The sequence below is a fragment of the Lactuca sativa genome, chromosome 4 (assembly GCF_002870075.4).
Source record: "Lactuca sativa cultivar Salinas chromosome 4, Lsat_Salinas_v11, whole genome shotgun sequence".
Taxonomy (NCBI): domain Eukaryota; kingdom Viridiplantae; phylum Streptophyta; class Magnoliopsida; order Asterales; family Asteraceae; genus Lactuca; species Lactuca sativa.
In genome coordinates this window covers 68,688,086-68,709,383 of record NC_056626.2, presented here as the reverse complement: position 1 = coordinate 68,709,383, position 21,298 = coordinate 68,688,086, and the positions used below count along the sequence as shown (strand labels likewise).

The 21,298-nt window shown below is 39.5% G+C and overlaps 1 protein-coding gene across 1 annotated transcript; it reads left to right on the top strand.

Moving 5' to 3' along the window:
- Positions 1 to 495: 495 nt before the first annotated feature.
- On the top strand, positions 496 to 1,537 carry LOC111907715 (uncharacterized). The gene is made up of 2 exons (XM_023903521.1): positions 496 to 1,126; positions 1,365 to 1,537. The coding sequence occupies exons 1-2, from the start codon at positions 496 to 498 to the stop codon at positions 1,535 to 1,537; spliced, it is 804 nt and encodes a 267-aa protein (XP_023759289.1).
- Positions 1,538 to 21,298: the final 19,761 nt, after the last annotated feature.

Sequence of the window (21,298 nt, the reverse complement as noted above, 5' to 3'; positions counted from 1 at the left end):
GGTATTGATGCAATCCATCGAAATTATGATCTCATAGGATGAAGGCTTCGATCAAGGAAGCAATTCAGATCTGGAACATATTGTGGGAAATGTAATTCTGATTTAGTCCTTGTGTTGACCGTGTCTAATGGAATAAGTGGAGTAGTTGCCACCTATTTAGGAGGGCACGTCTTTCAGTTTTAGCTTAGCAGTTTCTCTCTATTGTTTAGTATTTAAAGCTTTGTAAGTCTTTTGTTTTCATTATCCGAAATTGAATAAGAAGAAAAGTGGGAATCTTTCCCTGCAACTCTGTTGTTTGCTTTATTTGGGCATACTCTTTTGATCAGTAACAGGGCCTACACCAACACTTGGTATCAGAGCTTTCCAGCTTATGCCCAAATACATAAGGTACGACAACATGACAGGTTCAGTCAACAGGTTCCAAAAGATAACGGTGGGGTGTCGTTCCAATGTCCATTGTTGACTTCAACAAACTATACAACGTGGGCAATCAAGATGGAGGCTATCATGGATGCTCAAGGTGTTTGGGAATCCATAGAACCAACAGTCGGGGTAACTGTTGACGAGAAGAAGAATAAGATGGCACGAGCCTACATCTTCCAAGCAATACCGGAGGACATTCTCATGCAGGTAGCAAAGAAGAAAACCGCAAAAGAGATGTGGGAATCATTAAAAATCCGTTACCTGGGGGCAGATAGAGTGCAAAAGGCGAGGTTACACTCACTCAAGAGTGAGTTTGATGCACTGAGGATGAAAGAAGGAGAGACCATAGATGAGTTCGCAGGAAAGTTGAGTGGTATTAACTCAAAATACATCAGTCTTGGTGCAACAATGGAAGACAGCACTTTGGTGAGAAAGTTGCTTGATTCTGTCCCAGAAAAATTTCTACAGCTTGTGGCCTCGATAGAACAGTATTCAGACTTAGATACAATGCCATTTGAAGAAGCTATTGGCAGACTCAAGGCCTATGAAGATCGACTACGAGTTCGGGGTGAAAACTCGAATGCTGAAGTGGGTTTGTTGCTGACTCGATCTGAAGGGCAAATGGGTCAAAAATCTCAAAAGGGCTCTCTTAGTGCAGCAGGAAGAGGTCGTGGATCTTCTAATGAAAGGGGAGGTCGAGGAGGTTATTGAGGAAGAGGCTCGAGAGGTAGAGGCGGTCGAGGCAATCAGCAATCATTCCGAGATACAAGTAATGGTCGAGGAAAGGGAAGAGACAAAAGTCACACAAAATGTTTTAATTGTGACTTGTTTGGACACTTTGCATCGGAGTGCCCAAATTCTAAGAGAAAAGAAGCTGATGTTAATCTCACACAGGTACATGATGAAGAACATGCTCTATTGTTAACTGTATGGGGGTGAAGATACAGATGAATGGGTGTTGCTCAATGAAGACAAAGTATTCCCAGCAACAAAAGGGAATGAGAAGGACACATGGTACTTAGACAATGGGGCCAGTAACCACATGACAGGGGTGCGAGAATACTTTGCAGAACTTGATGAAAGAATAACAGGGCAAGTAAGATTTGGAGACTGATCCAAAGTACAAATCAAAGGAAGAGGAACAATTCTATTGGAGTGTAAAAACGGGGAGCAGCATATAATATCCGAAGTATATTACATTCCTGCCTTGAAGAGTAATATACTTAGTCTTGGTCAAATGACAGAAGTGGGGTACAAAATTGAGATGATCCATGAATTTTTGAGAGTTCATGATGCAAGAAATCGGCTGATCATGAAGGTACAATGCTCAAGAAACCGGTTGTACAAGATCGTGCTCCATACGTCACAACCAATATGTCTCAGTGCAAGTTTGGATGATGTTGCTTGGCTTTGGCATGCAAGGCTGGGGCATATCAATTTTCCCTTGATTGAGTCCATGATAGAGAAAGAGCTGGTGATTGGAGTGCCGAGAATCAACCATCCCACACAAGTTTGTGAAGGATGTCTAGTCGCAAAACAAACACGACAACCGTTCCCAAAAGAAACTCAATGGCAAGCAATGAATCCTCTAGAATTGGTACACGCAGACCTCTGTGGCCCAATAACACCCCAAACTATAGGAGGTAATCAATATTTCCTCCTCATAGTAGATGATTGTAGCAAATATATGTGGGTGACGATGATCAGAACCAAAGGTGAAGCATTTGCTGCGTTCAAGAAGTTCAAGACTCGTGTAGAAGCTGAAGGGAAGTTCAAACTAAAGATGTTGCGCACAGACCGAGGAGGTGAATTCACGTCTAAAGAATTCACTGATTATTGCAACCAGGAGGGAATTAAAAGACAATTGACAATGCCCTACTCCCCACAACAGAACGGGGTAGTAGAGCGCCGGAATCGAACAATTCTTGAAGCCACCGGGTCCTTATTGAAAGCAATGGATGTCCCAGAAACACTTTGGGGGGAAGCCGCTCGCCATGCGGTTCAGATACTTAACAGAGTGCCAACAAAAGGAGTCAAGAATATGACCCCATATGAAGCTATGCAGGGGAAGAAACCAACACTCGAACACTATAGAGTGTCTGGTTGTGTTGCTCATGTAAGAGTGCCATCGAATCAGCTCACAAAGTTGAGTGATAGAAGTGAGAAGATGATCTATCTAGGAAACGAGGAGGGAACAAAAGGGTATCGCTTGTATTGCCCTAATCAGAAGAGAATTTGGGTATCCCGTGATGTTATATTCGAAGAGAAAAAGAAAGGGCATTGGGCTAAGCCACAATCTGAAGGCCCAATTTTAAATGATTGGGTCAGATTTTCCAGTGAAGTTATGGCCCAAGAATGTGTGGTGGGGAACGATCCAATACAAGGGGAGATAGCAAGCCCTAATTCACAATCCAGCGAAAGCCACTCACAACCGACATCTCCTGGTCAATCACAAGCTAGCAACGAAAGGGGTGAATCACCAAATTGATTTGCGGGCATCTTATCTCCATCCTCAGACGAAGTTCCTAGTGTAGACAGAGAAACATACGATGACACACCAGTCCGTGTTTTTCGGTCCTTGACTGATATATACGAGGAAACGCAAGCCCTACAAGAAGATTCAGAAGTTTTAATGTATGCTGGAGAAGAACCCACTACCTATGAAGAAGCCTCGAGTGAAGAAGAATGGATAAAAGCAATGAAATAGGAGTTGGAATCTGTTGAAAAGAATGATACTTGGAAGTTAACTCACCTTCCTAAAGGTCAAAAGGCAATAGGTTTGAAGTAGGTCTTTAAATTGAAGAAAGATGCTGAAGGAAAAGTAACCAAATACAAGGCAAGAATCATGGCAAAGAGATATGTACAGCAAAAGGGTGTCGATTTCGATGAAGCTTTCGCTCCAGTGGCACGTTTGGAAACAATTCGGACATTGTTGGCTTTGGCTGCAAGTGAAGGATGGAAGGTTTATCATTTGGATGTAAAAGCAGCCTTCTTAAATGGGATTCTGCAAGAAGAAGTGTATGTCACACAACCAACCGGCTTCGTTATCGCAGGAAAGGAGAACATGGTGTACAGGTTGAACAAGGCTCTCTATGGCCTACGTCAGGCTCCAAGGGCGTGGAATGATAGGCTTGATAAAACATTGAAAGAAATGGCATTCCAGAGATGTCCATAGGAATATGCTGTGTATAAACTTCAAAAGTCAAATAGGTCTTTGATTGTCGGGGTCTATGTGGATGACCTAATTGTGACAGGTTCAAGTGAAGAACTAGTTGTTGAATTTAATAGAAGGATGTTGAAGTCTTTTGATATGAGTGACTTGGAAACCTTATCCTACTACCTGGGGATAGAGGTTCACCAAGACAAGGATGGCATTACAATTGGTCAAGCAGGGTATGCTAAGAAGATTTTGCAAATAGCAGGCATGGGAGAGTGCAACCCATCTCAATATCCAATGGAACCTCGACTGGGTTTGACAAAAGATGAAGATGGAGTACCAGTCAATGCTACCGAGTATCGACACCTCATTGGAAGTCTTCGCTATCTCATCCACTCAAGACCTGACTTGAGCTACTCAGTAGGAGTAGTGAGTAGATACATGGAATCACCAAAGCACAGCCACCTCAAAGCAGTCAAACACATTTTGAGGTACATAAAAGGGACAACCAATTTTGGTCTAATGTACAAGAAAGGTGGTGATAAAAGGCTTATTGGATTCAGTGATAGTAGTCATGGAATGGATATCGATGGTAGAAAGGGTACCACAGGAATGATTTTTTATCTGTCGGGTAATCCAATCACATGGTCGTCCCAGAAACAACACACTGTGGCCCTATCTTCCTGTGAAGCAGAGTTTATGGCAACAACTGCAACAGCATGCCAAGCACTGTGGCTAAGAAGTCTCCTTAGAGAATTGACTGGTTGGAAGGAAGAAAGTGTCAGGATGTATGTAGACAACAAGTCAGCCATAGCCCTTATGCAGAACCCTGTTTTCCATGGGAGGAGTAAGCACATTGACACCAAGTTCCATTTCATACGAGGTTGTATTGAAAGGAAGCAAATTGAGGTGAAACACATCAGTGGTGAGGAACAAAGAGCAGACCCCTTGACAAAAGCTTTGCCTAGACTCAAGTTCTTGAAGATGAGAGACATGTTGGGAGTTACAAGGCTTAAGGACAAAGCTTAGAATTAAGGGGAAGTATGTAGGAAATGTAATTCTGATTTAGTCCTTGTGTTGACCGTGTCTAATGGAATAAGTGGAGTAGTTGCCACCTATTTAGGAGGTCACGTCTTTTAGTTTTAGCTTAGCAGTTTCTCTCTATTGTTTAGTATTTAAAGCTTTGTAAGTCTTTTGTTTTCATTATCCGAAATTGAATAAGAAGAAAAGTGGGAATCTTTCCCTGCAACTCTGTTGTTTGCTTTATTTGGGTATACTCTTTTGATCAGTAACAGGGGCCTACACCAACACATATGAATTTATGTGAGAGTTTTGCTAGATAGTTTTCCAACGACAGGTTTTTTTCACAAGGTGCTTTCCCACTAGAAACTCCTCGGGTTGTGCAAGTAGTGTCGTTCCAAAATTTCCGTTTACTTATATAGCAATGACATAGATGGGATACGGATTCCATAAAAACAATGAGATGCATGGATAAGGGAACCATACACGCGATGAATCCACGATGAAAGTGACGGAATCGCAAGGATTAAAGGATGGATATATTGGCAATATGGAGATGGCTTTGATCAGGTGCATGTTCTCTGATTATTATTATGTGTATAACGATGGTATTAATCTCACAGACTATAAATCATTGATAGAAAAGGCTTGATATATAGAAAATGACTCAAACAATTATACACAAAGAAGTAGCTATATATTCTTTTACAAGTGATTTGAGCTTTCTGGTCAAAAATAAATAGCTTACCAGGGGATAAATCCTGACATCTCACATATTTTATTGTTTTATGGTTAAATAAATTAATATTGTTAGTTACGTAATTGATTAACTAATTAGTTATTGCAAATTAACCTTGATATAATCATATATTATATTTAGGTTATTGTAGGTGATGAGCTTAAACTATATGTAATTTTGAATGTGTTTAGGCATTTTGGTGGACTAACACGAGTACAAGATGAAGCGTAGACATCATATTACAGAAACATTTAAGTGAGTTCACAATTTTAACTCACTAAGGTTGCATTATTGAAACGTGCAATCCGTAGATGGTGATTTGATTCACTTTAGGATGACCATGTCATTACATGTGCTTGATGATGATATGATATTTGTGATGCTAATATATGCTTTGTGTTATTTCCATGCTATGACCTAATTGCTATGTTGCTTACACCTTGATGAACTTGATATATATGACACTGGCTTAAGTTGCTTGATAGAATGATGTATGGAAGTGATTTGATGTGTTGGTTATGAATATATTGCAAGTTTAAGTACACACTTATATTGTATAAATTACATGCTTTACTTAATGTATAAATGACATTGCGGGGTTATGCATAGAGGGTTTGGGTAGTTCATGATCTTTGCCTAAAACCTTATCCAGATCATTGAGGGTGCCTACTAGGTTGAAAGAGTACTTATAGGAAGAGCTATAGCGACAACGGTGATTAGTTGCCGGTCTTTCTAGATGATCGTGTGACACATGGTTTGGGGGCACTTCGATGTTCATGGGCTGGAGTGATGTTGGTTCCTCGTTCGCGGCCAGCGCAAACATCACGTGGGAATCGGGATGTGTATCGTTGGAATTGGCACCGTTTGCACCGATCCTGAATGAAACCACGAGGTACTTGTACTTTGAAAAGTCGGAGTAGCGAAAGTGGAGTCACGGGGTTAGTGTTTCGGGTGGAAGTCATGAGCCACTTAGAGCATTCGGCTGGCCGTGCACACAAGTAGTGAACGGGGTGTTTCTCTTGGGTTTGGTAGCACTAAGAGACGCTTTTCTATCAATCGGTTGGATAGATATAATTAAAGGTTGAACATTTAACAAATGGTTGGTTGCATATTAAAAGGTTGAATATATAACAAAGGTTGATTATTAACAAAAGGTTGAACATGTAACAAAAGGTTGGTTGCATATTAAAAGGTTGAATATATATCAAAGGTTGCTTATTAATAAAAGGTTGAACATTTAACAGTTGCTTATATATGAAAGGTGATTAATTATATGCTATGCGGTTGCTTATGTGGTATTTGGTTGATCATATATGTTATGTGGTAGAATTGTGGTTAAACATATATGCATGTATGCGGTTGAATATGTGATCGAATAATTATGATATGCGGACATTTTTTAAGTGGTATTTGTCTATCATTTTTATGTTTCATCATAAAATGAATGATTGACCCATTTGGGGCTTGTATGTTTTATGTGCAACTTTTTGAACTCACTCAACGGGGGCTAACACTTGTATCTTTTCTCTTTTGTGCCTTATGATTGGTGTAGGCAGTTTCGAAGATTAGCCTTGGTGAGAGGGGTTCTTATGGGTAGTAGATTTATATTGACGATACCACTCTTGGACACGTTCTTGATTATTTACTTTAATGTACTATTGTTTACATTTTAAATGGTCTGGAATTACGATTGAATTTTTGAAGTAACATTGTGGTTTCGAAAATGTTTTGAAAAAAAAAAACTTGGTCTTCCGCTAACGTATTCTGTTAAATAAATTTTTTAAAAAGAAAAAAAATTATGGTAAAAATCACGACGTTACAACAAACTCCGAAACATTTTTATTAAAAGAGGTACTCTGATTTTTATAAAGCATAAACAAAATCGGTCTTTTCTGGCCGTGAAAATGGGGATGTCACATAAACCAAGATGTCATCGATGAAAACTATCACAGACCGACCCAACATTGGTCTGCACACGTGGTTCATGAGGTCCATGAACACGGCAAAAGCATTGGTGAGCCCGAAAGGCATCACTACGAACTCATAGTGGCCATAATGCGTCTGAAAAGCAGTCTTCAACACATCCTCCTCTCTGACCATCGTCTGATGATACCCTGAACACAAATCAATCTTGGAGAACCAAGATGCTCCCTACAGTTGGTCAAATAGGTCATCAATCCTCGGAAGTGAGTAGAGATTCTTCACCGCTACCTTATTTAGCTCCCGATAATCTATACACATTCGATGCGAGCCATCCTTTTTTTCAAAAATAGAATTGGGGCTCCCCAGGGTGAACTACTCGGTCTAATGAATCCCTTGTCTAACAGCTTCTGCAGCTATGTTTTATGGAGTCCGATGTACCATTTACACGGATCACAAGAGTTTGAGGTACCTCATGGATCAGCTGGATCTGAACATGAGGGATCGTAGGTGGTTAGATGTAGTGAATGACTATTATTGTGAGATCCTTTACCACCCAGGCAAGACCAACGTAGTGGTCAATGTGACATCCCCAATTTCACGGCCAGAAAAGACCGGTTTAATTTATGATTTTAAAATGATTTCAGAGTAATCCTTTGATTTAAAGAGTTACGGAATTTGTTCCCAAACAAAATATGATATAATTTATCAAAACGATTCTCAAAGAGAACGTATTTTCATTAAATAATAAAACCTCGGGATGTCATGTGCCGATACAGACCAAAAGCATAAACAGTGTAAAATAGACCTTACAACAGTTATTTCTAACTACTGATCTATATTCCAAAATCTCTCGTCAAGTCCACCAACTTATATTCTTGTGTCATTACCCGTAATGCAAAGAAAACTGAGTGAGTCAGGTTTGGGAGCCTGGTGAGCATATAGGGTTTTCAACCCACAATAAATAATTAATTTAATTTCATCAACCAATAATAACCCAATTACCCATTCCCGTTATTCTCACCTTACGTCCCTAAGACAACTAACACAAGGGACCTAGTCTAAGAATATTTCATCGGGGCGACAACACATGCTTCGGGGGTTCCTCAGCAATATAAGTCAAATAAGGCAACCTCTAGGGGATGGAATACAACGAATGAACACCCAAGTTCATTAACACCTATAGGTTATGAGCCTGCTAGCGTTCCACTGGACTGTCTAGAAAAGTTCGTGGTCGTCATCTAAATTCCGCTAGATGACTGGATTACAATGACATCGATGCCTCTCGTCCTTTTATCACAAGACAACTATCTACCCATGTTCTACCCAACATTTTATTAGATAAAATATACATTTTTAGACACAGTTTAAAACCTGTATAGTATGTTCATTCAAAACACATTCCAGATAAAAGATGAGGCACATAAACATAACACATATTTCATAGAGAATAAATCATATCTATGAGATTAGAAGATAACATTGATACACTCACATAACACATATACTTAGTACGTTAAATCGATACTTGTATAAAATCGTGCATTTGAAAGAGATTAGGTACCCCCTTCAAATCAACACCATTATATATATAAACACATAACACGTATTTCATAGTAAATACTTAATATTTATGATTTAGAAGAAAGTAACTACACACTCACACCAAACATATACTTAATACATTCAAACAATACTTGTATTAAAAACGTGTTTATGAAAGGAACTATACACTCACACATATAAATAACTTTATATTATACACATAGCACGTATTTCTTAGCATATACTTAATATTTATGCGTTAGAAGAAAGTAACTACACACTCACTTGATCAGAAGATGATCGGACAACACTACGGCTTATAAAAGTAGTATTCTTCGGTAGATCTAGAAGATATTCACAAAAACCGGGCTCCTCGCGGGCAGAACTTCGGCTCAGGAATTTCACTTCTCGGGATCTTTGGGGCCTCGGGACTTGCTTCGGGGCTCGGGAATGATACCGGGGCTTCGGGATAATTCTTGCACGAAAAACGATGTAAAAACGCGAGAGAAAGAAGAGAAATGAGCAAATGAATCGGCTGCACTCGACTCCCTTTTATAGGGTCTGGAACTTTGAATTAAGTTGGGTGTAATCTTAGGTTACGCTGGGCGTAACCTGGATAAGCCCAGTGACTCCCCCCCTTGGATAATATCGAAAATTTATAATTAAATTTAGTATCGAAAATATTTAATAAACTTCAAAAATTCATATCATCCTCATACGAACTCCGTTTTCGATGTTCTTTATACACACGCGTAGGTGAGAATACGCTCTACAACTTTCTTTTAGACTCCGTCGGAAGATTTTGAATTTATTTTTATTATATTATTTTAGTAGGCCGGGACAGGAAAACTCCGTTATAAATTCATAACTTCTTCATCCGACGTCCGTTTTCGCCTATCTTTTTATCGTTTCACTAAAATTAACGAGATCTTAGATTCTCGTTTAGATTGTTTCGGCTAAAAACCGCTCGATCTCAAATCGAGTATTCGGGCTGCATACCGCTAAGTCGAAACTTAGAAAAATCATAACTTCCTCATACGAAGTCAGATTTGGACGTTCTTTTTATGCACGCTCACAGTTTAACATATTCTACGACTTTCATTTAGATTGCTAAGGCTAAATGTAGCTCTAACGTAAATTCACTTTTTACGTCGCGCCGTGTCGTGCCGGTTCTGTCGCGAAACTTCGACAGGTTATAACTTCTTCGTTATAACTTGGATTTCGGCGTTCTTTATATGTACGGAATCCTTGTAACATATACTACAACTTAGTTAAGATTATTCATTCTGAATAATCTTCAATCAAAAAGTCATTTTTTGATGCTTATCGTCTCTAAATTGACTAGCCCTGGTCTACGGGCGTTACAGTCAATGCCCTGAGCTGCAAGGCGGTAGCAGCCCCAATCCAAGATATCTACTAGAGGATGACAGTGATTACTCCATTGCTGGAGTAGATCCGAGAGGCGTAGGTTGAGGGATTGAAGGAGGAGCACCAGAAGTGTGAAAGGATTGTAGGCTGAGTGGCCTCATTTGATTATGACAACCGAGGGTTGTTGACCCTGCATGGGAGGGTCTGGGTTCCGTATTGGGGCGGAGTATGACAGGTTCTTATGGATGAGGCCCATAAGTCGAGGTTTTCCATCCATCCCAGGGCGACGAAGATGTACTGAGACCTTCGCCCTGATTATTGGTGGCCCTGCATGAGGCGGGATGTAGCATGGTATGTGGAAAGGTCTTTGACCTGCAGGAAGGTCAAGGCCAAGCACCAGAGACCGCACGTCAAGATGCAGCCACTAGACATTCCCGTGTGAAAATGGGAGGATACCACCATGGATTTCATTACCAAGCTTCCTAGGACCGCACATGGAGTCGATTCGATATGGGTCATCGTTGATCAGTTGACCAAGAGTGCCCACTTTATACTAATCCAGGAGAGCATCTCGGCCGAGAAGCTGGTTGAGTTTTATGTGCAAGAGGTAGTGGCACGTCATGGAGTGTCTGTCTCGGTGGTGAGATGTCCGTTTTACTTCTAGATTTTGGAAGCGGTTTCACAAAGAGATGGGTACTCGTCTCTATTTCAGCACCACTTTCCACCCTCAGACAGATGGACATAGCAAGTGGATGATACAGACTCTCGAGGACATGCTACGCGCATGCATGTTAGATTTTGGTGGCAGTGGGGATACGTATGTTCCGTTAGCGGAATTTTCGTATAATAACAATTACCACGCCGGTATAGACCGACCTCCCTTCGAGTTGCTCTACGAGAGGAAATGTAGGTCCCCAATCTATTGGGGTAAGGTCGGTCAGAGGGTCATGGGGAGTATGGAGGTAGTACACAAGACCACGGAGTGGATCCAGCAAGTCCGAAGCAGACTCCAGACTGCTCAGAGTCGACATAAGAGTTAACCCGACAAACGGCATTCGGATTTGGAGTTTCAGGTGGGCGACATGGTCCTCCTGAAAGTGTCACCATGGAAGGGTGTTATCAGGTTTTGGAAGCGGGGCAAGTTGGGCCCCAGGTTCATTGGTCCGTTTAGTGTTTTGGCCCGGGTGGTTCGGGTTGCTTATCGGTTAAATCTTCCAGCAGAGCTCAACCATATCCACAAGACATTCCATGTTTCCCAGCTTCGGAAGTGCTTGGTGGATGATTCAGCAGTGGTACCCTTAGAGGATATTCAGGTTGATGACAGCCTGAATTACATTGAGAGACCGATGGCGATTCTGGATCGCAAGACGAAGGAGCTGAGAAAGAAGAGGGTCGAGCTAGTGAAGGAGCAGTGGCAGCACCGCAAGGGCTCGGATTGGACTTGGGAGCCCATGGAGGAGATGAGGAAGCATTACCTGGAGTTGTTTTCAGACACATGAGACTTCAAGGACAAAGTATAAGACAAGTGCGAGAGAACTGTAACACCCCGTTCCTGGTACGCAATTAATCTATTTAAGTATTTATTTTTGAGCTACTCGACGAGTCGGTAGCCCTAACTCGTCACGTAGATGACAGAAAGGATGCAGGGATTTAAATGGTCTACTCGGCGAGTCCAAGCCTGGACTCAACGAGTAGGTCTGTCAGGAGGAAACCCTATTTTCAGGGTTTTGCACCCTATTTAAGCCACTTAACTCCTTTTGGGCCTCCCTTACCAACCTTCGTGTCCTCCAAAAACCCTAATCCATTGTGAACTTCTCCCTTGAGAGATTGTTGAGGTTTTAAGTGTGTTTTTGTGATATAGAAGAGAGTTGGAAGAGCTTGGAGCCATCAAGATTGTGGAGAAGATCAAGATCTAGGATTTCATCCATCTTTGGCAACCTTTTGAGGTAAAAAGCTCTTAGCTTGATAACCCATAGTTTAGATCTCTTTTAGTGTTGATTTATGGGTCTTTTTGACCCCTTTGAAAAGGACAAGTTACACTCCATGGGTTGCAAGCCAAGCAATCCCTTCTTCCTGTGATATTTAGCCTCTACAACCATAAAAGAGGTCTTGCACCTATTTTTGTCCAAGCACTGGCCATGTTCATGGAAGTAGGTGTCTATAAATTGATTTTGGGTCCATTTGAGGTGTGCAAATCCATCAAGTCTTAAACTTTATAGAAATGGAGCATGGAAATGATCTGTATCTATATTTTGGAGCCTTAGAAGTGTAAAGCAGCTATTTAGGGTAGATCTAGAAGGGACTCAACGAATTCATAAGGGAACTTAACGAGTCCGATCGTGGATCTCCGATGATGTTCATGAAACTCAGGGAGTTGCCAAGGAACTCGACGAGTTGATTTGTCCCTCTTATGATTGTTCTAGCACTCGACGAGTCTGAGGATGACTCGACGAGTTAGTTCGTCCAGTAGCAATGATGGGTAGCCTAGGAACTTGATGAGTCATAGGGTGACTCGGTGAGCCGAATCTCGATTTTAGGGTTTTTGAGTTCAAGAACTCAACGAGTCAATAGGATGACTCGACGAGTTAGGTCAACCTGGAAGGTTGACTTTGACCAGGATGTTGATTTTAACCAGGGGTAAAATGGTCATTTTACCCTAAGAAAGATTATCAGATTTTGATTAAGTGTTATTATGGAGTTGATAGTCGAAGAGTCACCGGAGTAGCAGACAGGGATTCCTCACCCGAGTTTTCAGCAGTCAGTCTTGCGAGGTGAGTTCCCTTTCAGTAGGAACTAGTCTAAGGCATCAAGGTCGCCCCGTATATTTGATATGTTAGTAGCTGAGTATGGGCGGGGCCCGAATCTCATAGAAGTCTAGTGTGGGCGGAGCCCGAACCACATAGTATTATTTAAGTATAGATATGTGATTGTTTGGAAGATATACTTGTTGTCTGTATGATACTTGTATGCATGTTAGATTGCGGAGTATGGGCGGGGCCAGAATCTCTTAGACAACGGAGTGCGGGCGGGGCCCAAATATCCTAGACAACGGATTGTGGGTGGGGCCCGAATCTCCTAGACAGCGGAGTATGGGCAGGGCCTGAATCTCCTAGACAATGGAGTGTGAGTGGGGCCCGAATCTCTTAGTTAGCGGAGTGTGGGCGAGGCCCGTATCTCCTAGTTGCATGATATTTGTATGGTATGTGGTAGTTTAGGGGAGCTCACTAAGCTTCGTGCTTACGGTTTTCAGTTTTGATTTCAGGTACTTCCACTAGCAAAGGGAAGGGCTCGGGATGATCGCATGGCACACACCATAGTTTATGGGATGTTTATGTAGGGTTTAGAGAATTCTAACACTCCTAAGTGTACATGCAACCCTAAATACCTTGGATCTATGTTTTCTCTATTATACATGCAAATATGAACATCCAAGGTATTATCCTAATCTAGCATACAAAACAATGGATATAACAAGATAGAATACATACCTTTTTCATGTAGAAAGTCTTCATGAAGCTTGAGTGCCTAGTGCCCCAAGTGTGACACCTCAAATGGTTCACACAACACCAAATACACTTGGAATAACTTGAGAGAATTCTACACTTCATGAAATCGTCTAGCCCTTCTTTTACACACTAGTGGCCGATTTTGATCAAGAATAAGATGCATATATATTTAGGGTTACACCATGTAAACCCTAATTGACATGGACTTTCATTTCCATGATCCATGGGTACAAATACACCATGGAGCATCCATGGAGCATCATATGGGTTTTAGCCCAACTAGATAATCCATGGAGCATTAGCCCACTATATAAGTATGGATGATTTGCACAATCAACCCATATATTTAATTAGTCTTCTTTTGATCACTTAATTAATCCTAGATTAATTCTTGATCAATACTAATTAAATAATCTTATTATTCTTCTTATTAATATACTAGAACTTATAATATATTAATAACCATAAGTGTCTTATTTCTCTCATTTAGTCTATCCAAGTGCATGATGCCATGCAACCCAAATGGACCATGCCGGGTCGGGTCAAGTCTTACCAATTATATTTATGGACTTAGACATTAATCCAATAGTCTCCCACTTGGATAAGTCTAAAACTTTTATTGCGTATGACTTCAAGAACCGACTGGCAATCGTAGCTCTCAAAAGCTTCTGTCGAACTCTAACCTTGTAGATGAACTCTGACGTTTGTCAGTGACTTGTCCATTAGATAAGGGATCATATATTCCTCCATTCTAGATATCATATGGACTGAGACATGGATTATAATCATTCTCTCTGTCCGTTTGTTGTTTCCCGATTTCCGATTTATGACAACTGACTAATTGAAAAAATCAAATCAGTCCTGGTCCGGCCGAGCACTTCCATTTGTGCAATCAATGTACTATCAACTCATAGTAACAACTCATATATCTAGGTTTGAAGAATATATGATATTATCGTCTCATGATCACTCGTGATAAAATCCATGAAGTGATTCCAATGAGCGCGGTTTGAATCCAATACTCAGAAGTTATGAGCACTCATGAGTGTTGTAGCCCTTTGTCCAACACCTTAGGCCTCTACAAGCCAACCCATGACAGTCTTAATTCATATCTACTTCCAACATATGACCGACTGTGGATGGTTTGAATAACTTAGTCATTCCAGAAGAATAACCTAGTTTATTCTGGAAGTCAAAACATGCAAAATGAAACACAAGAATAATTGAATCCAATATGGTATCAAAACCTATGTACATAAATAAAACACCTTTTATTTATCACCATATGATTACACATTATTCATTGTATACTGTTTCAGCTATCAACTTTATTCTTGAATTTAAAACAATAGTTGTCCCATGCTCCAAAGAAATGGACCATGGAAATGATCTGTATCTATATTTTGAAGCCTTAGAAGTGTAAAGCAGCTATTTAGGGTAGATCTAGAAGGGACTCGACGAATTCATAAGAGAACTCAACGAGTCCGATCGAGGATCTCCGATGATGTTCATGAAACTCAGGGAGTTGCCAAGGAACTCGACGAGTTGATCATCTTGTCCCTCTTATGATTGTTCTAGCACTCGGTGAGTCTGAGGATGACTCAACAAGTTAGTTCGTCCAATAGCAATGATGGGTAGCCTAGGAACTTGACGAGTCATAGGGTGACTCGGTGAGCTGAATCTCGATTTTAGGATTTTTGAGCTCAAGAACTCAACGAGTCAATAGGCTGACTCGACGAGTTAGGTCAACCTGGAAGGTTGAGTTTGACCAGGACGTTGATTTTAACCAGGGGTAAAATGGTCATTTTACCCTAAGAAGGATTATGAGATTTTGATTAAGTGTTATTATGGAGTTAATAGTCGAAGAGTCACCGGAGCAGCAGACAGGGATTCCTCACCCGAGTTTTCAGCAGTCAGTCTTGCGAGGTGAGTTCCCTTTCAGTAGGAACTAGTCTAAGGCATCAAGGTCGCCCCGTATATTTCATATGTTAGTAGCTGAGTATGGGCGGGTCCCGAATGTCATAGCAGTCTAGTGTGGGCGGAGCCCGAATCACATAGTATTATTTGAGTATAGATATGTGATTGTTTGGTAGATATACTTGTTGTCTGTATGATACTTGTATGCATGTTAGATTGCGGAGTATGGACGGGGCGCGAATCTCTTAGACAACGGAGTGCGGGCGGGGCCCAAATCTCCTAGACAACGGAGTGTGGGTGGGGCCCGAATCTCCTAGACAGCGGAGTATGGGCAGGGCCTAAATCTCCTAGACAATGGAGTGTGAGTGGGGCCCGAATCTCCTAGTTAGCGGAGTGTGGGCGAGGCCCGTATCTCCTAGTTGCATGATATTTGTATGGTATGTGGTAGTTTGGGGGAGCTCACTAAGCTTCGTGCTTACGATTTTTAGTTTTGATTTTAGGTACTTCCACTAGCAAAGGGAAGGGCTCGGGATGATCGCATGGCACACACCATAGTTTATGGGATGTTTATGTAGGGTTTAGAGAATTCTAACACTCCTAAGTGTACATGCAACCCTAAATACCTTGGATCTATGTTTTCTTTATTATACATGCAAATATGAACATCCAAGGTATTATCCTAATCTAACATACAAAACAATGGATATAAAAAGACAGAATACATACCTTTTTCATGTAGAAAGTCTTCATGAAGCTTGAGTGCCTAGTGCCCCAAGTGTGACACCTCAAATGGTTAACACAACACCAAATACACTTGGAATAACTTGAGAGAATTCTACACTTCATGAAATCGGCTAGCCCTTCTTTTACACACACTAGTGGCCGATTTTGATCAAGAATAAGATGCATATATATTTAGGGTTACACCATGTAAACCCTAATTGACATGGCCTTTCATTTCCATGATCCATGGGTACAAATACACCATGGAGCATCCATGGAGCATCATATGGGTTTTAGCCCAACTAGATAATCCATGGAGCATTAGCCCACTATATAAGTATGGATGATTTGCACAATCAACCCATATATTTAATTAGTCTTCTTTTGATCACTTAATTAATCCTAGATTAATTCTTGATCAATACTAATTAAATAATCTTATTATTCTTATTATTAATATACTAGAACTTATAATATATTAATAACCATAAGTGTCTTATTTCTCTCATTTAGTCTATCCAAGTGCATGATGCCATGCAACCCAAATGGACCATGCCGAGTCGGGTCAAGTCTTACCAATTATAGTTATGGACTTAGACATTAATCCAACAGTCTCCCAGTTGGATAAGTCTAAAACTATTATTGCGTATGACTTCAAGAACCGACTGGCAATTGTAGCTCTCAAAAGATTTTGTCGAACTCTAACCTTGTAGATGAACTCTGACGCTTGTCAGTGACTTGTCCATTAGATAAGGGATCACATATTCCTCCATTCTAGATATCATATGGACTGAGACATGGATTATAATCATTCTCTCTGTCCATTTGTTGTTTCCCGATTTCCGATTTATGACAACTGACTAATTGAACAAATCAAATCAGTCCTGGCCCGGCCGAGCACTTCCATTTGTCATCATCAAATCATCGAGAGGCCCACAGATATCGCTTTTATCCCGAAGGTAAAAGGAATGGATAAACTTCGACTCATATGGCTTGTTCTACTACTTGTTGAATCATACACAAAGGCACGTTTTATAGCACCGAGTTACCAAATGCGTTTTCGTGCAATCAATGTACTATCAACTCATAGTAACAACTCATATATCTAGGTTTGAAGAATATAAGATATTATCGTCTCATGATCACTCGTGATAAAATCCATGAAGTGATTCCAATGAGCGGGGGTTGAATCCAATACTCAGAACTTATGAGCACTCATGAGTGTTGTAGCCCTTTTTCGAACACCTTAGACCTCTACAAGCCAACCCATGACAGTCTTAATTCATATCTACTTCCAACATATGACTGCCTGTGGATGGTTTGAATAACTTAGTCATTCCAGAAGAATAACCTAGTTTATTCTGGAAGTCAAAACATGTAAAATGAAACACAAGAATAATTGAATCCAATATGGTATCAAAACCTATGAACATAAATAAAACACCTTATATTTATCACCATATGATTACACATTATTCATTGTATACTGTTTCAGCTATCAACTTTATTCTTGAATTTAAAACAATAGTTGTCCCATGCTCTAATCATGTACACTATGTTTTCTAAACACTAGTCATGCCACACACCAAGTATGCATACTATGTTTGTCTATGATCTTTACTTTGTGAACTAGATCAATTGAACATTACTTCAATGATTCTCTTTTCACATACTCAAATCCTTACTGCAAATGCAAGAATTCCAAATTCATGCGATTTACTGAAATCTGTTAGATTCTAAAATATGCATTGATCCTCTTGTAATGATTATGCACGAAGTCAGAAAGACTTGACAACAACCGTTACAGAGCATTCCAAAGGAGATCAACTCCTTGGAAACATCCTTCTTGCATTAAGTTTCCTAATCTTAAACAGATTAAAAATTCTAACTTTGAAACATTTCCATATTCCATTTTGACTATCACTTCTGAACAAGAGTTGCCTCCTTACAGATTATGTCAATATGGTCCTTCCAGAATTATCACTATACTTCCAACTGTCCTTGAGCAACCAATCTTTGGTAAACCTTAGATTGTCCTCGACAATTGTTTAATCCTTTTAGTAATATCCAGTTCTAAACCTTTTTCCTTCTTAATGCCCCAGGGATTTGGAAAATTTTAGAAAGGATGAATATAGCACATGTAATCGATCCTATATCCGAAGCATATGGGACACGATTCATGATGTCTCACATAAAGACTAAACCAGTCTTTTGCTATACTATTACCATTTCAATTTGCCAAGTTCTCATAATTCAGATTATGAAAAGGGATGTCGTAATCATAATCGAATTTTAGAACGCAAATAATGGACCCATATATAGAATTTCTTTATATTGAGCCATTTCAACATGAAATTCATATATATATATATATATATATATATATATATATATATATATATATATATATATACCCCTGACTAAATACGATTAAAACCTCAATCTAAGCTTTTAGATTCAAGATGAAGTATAATTTCCTCTCCCTTAATTATAGCAAAACAACCTTTTCCCAATTGAAACCTTTTGTTTTCTATAATTAACATTGCTAACTTGCAATACTTATCATAATTATCATGTTCCCACTAACATGAAGATTACTAGCATAACATTTATGCTCCCACTAGCTTTGACATGTACTCAGAAATCAGCTAACTTTCTTACTAAAGTTCAGATTTCTGATACTAGATTGTTTTGATAAAACTTTATCAAAATCATACACCTTCCCTTAGATAGCACACTTGTGTGTCTAGACAATTATGAAGAGGGATGCCATAATCATCATGGTTAGACCTTTTTGCCACTTCTCACAAGTCCAGGTTAGTGTGCCGGTAAACCACACACGCTCCACTAACGACTTTGAGAATGCAAATATCACAATTGCTATCTAGCTAAAATCTACTTAGTGAAAGTGTTTCCTCACCATCATTTTCATGAATCAGAGAAAAACCTTATGACACTTAGATTTAATGGTGTATGTGTTCTTATCCATGTGAATTGTCAAAACCATAGTCACAAGACAAGGATAATGACAAATCCAAACTCATATGGACTGAACACAATCTTAATTTCTTGCCACCTAGCAGCTCAAGGGCCTACCATTGCTTGCAAGTTGTTGTGCAACAAATTGAGAACTCTAAGAACTCATATGCAAATCCAACTTTAACTGGAATGGGCACAGAATATGTCAACAAGATAGATTATAAACCTCAAGTCGTGTGCTAGTGAAGAACTTCAGGTTTTATTCTTGATTAGTTCTTGAGACGTTCAAGACCTATAAGACTCCTACTGTCCTCTTGACATATAAGACTTTCTTGTCAGATATTCAAGAGATATTGTGGGTTCTAATCAAGACAACCACTTCACACAATTGGCCTAAGTTGGTCTTTGTTTTATCCAAAACATCACAACTTACCAATTTCAAATGTACAAGAGTAGAAAACTTTTACTCTTACATTTGACAAGTGTTTTAAACCTTCTTTAAGACATGTCACTCAAGTTACAATCTTGGAGTATAACTCTAAGACTTGTATTGGAATGAAGTATGACTCATCTTCTTGATTTAACCATTTCAACAATTCAAGATCCCTCTTCTTAGTCATAAGAATGCACTAAGATTTCCTTAGAGAACTAATTGTGCTATGGTTTCTTAATCATTAAGATGATCACAAAAACTGATACTTAAGTACTCTCCCATCTTTTCAGATTTGAAAAACTTTTATCCTTCTTCCTAATTTGATTCTTCTTATTCGCTCTGTCATACATTGGAACCTTTTTCCAATGTCTCAAAGTTACACTTAAGCCTGTAAGTATAATCATATTTACTGAGCTTTTGTAAACTATGATGAATAGTTTTATCAATCTTTTGTGGTGGACTTGACCAGTGCACAAGAATGTGTACTCGATCCCTTAGTCCTTCACTTGACTCACACATCCATGTGAACAAGTAATTAGTCTTAATTTTCCAATACTTGAAAGTTCTCATTCATCAAGCTATACAACTTGCATGATTCTAAGTTCCGGTCCAAATGAAACTTGGGTGATGAGAATCTTTCCTTATTTGGTAAATTTTGACATTATCACAAATGAAAGAATCAATTTCATATTTCCACTATTGCTATTAATGGAATCATATAAGCAACAATTTTTCCTCAAATGCCATTGTAAGGATATTTTAAAATAAATAAAATCAAAAATTTTCTTTTATTTTAAAACTATGCGGAAAAACTTATCCTTACAATCCATATGAAAAGTTGTTGTTATCTATTCCTAAGCAATATCTCATAACTCCTAAGAAGTAGCTCAAGAATCCGATCTTCAAACTATGCGATAGAAATCCATCTACGCCATCAGATTCAGCATATTCTTTCTTTAAGTTTCTTCACTTTTCTTTGATTCTAAAAGCATCACCATGTGACCCAGTCACATCATGTATCAAGAATCTCAGATAGAAACTTAGTAGAGTTAGATAGTGGACTTTACCTGAAGTAGTGTCAAACTTATTGACATTAACATCCTTAGGTAAATTTGGCAGCTTCGCAACCAATGCCCATTTCTTTGGCAATATAAACATATGGACCCTTTGATAATGGTACACGGGACTATCATAGACTTAGCTTTTCTCTTTACCATTTGGTCAACTGAGTTGACTATGGATGATCCCTTTCCATTGGGAAGAGAATGCTTTTCTGGATTTCCTGTGTCACTATTGTCAATGCCCATCAAGTTGTAAGGAAGTTGATCTTAACAAATAGATAAGATCATTAAGGGTCTTGTCATAGTCTGTTTCATAGGTGTCCCAAAGGAACTCACTATGTGACTTAGAAAGTGATTGAACCACCAACTTTCTCAAGACTTTGACACCCAACTCTCCCGGCTTGTCAATATGTGACTACATCTCCAAGATGTGACCACACCTAGACCTTGCCTTGCCAATAGGGCTTGAGTGACCTTAAACTTTTCAAGAACTTGTGGGTTAGGGAG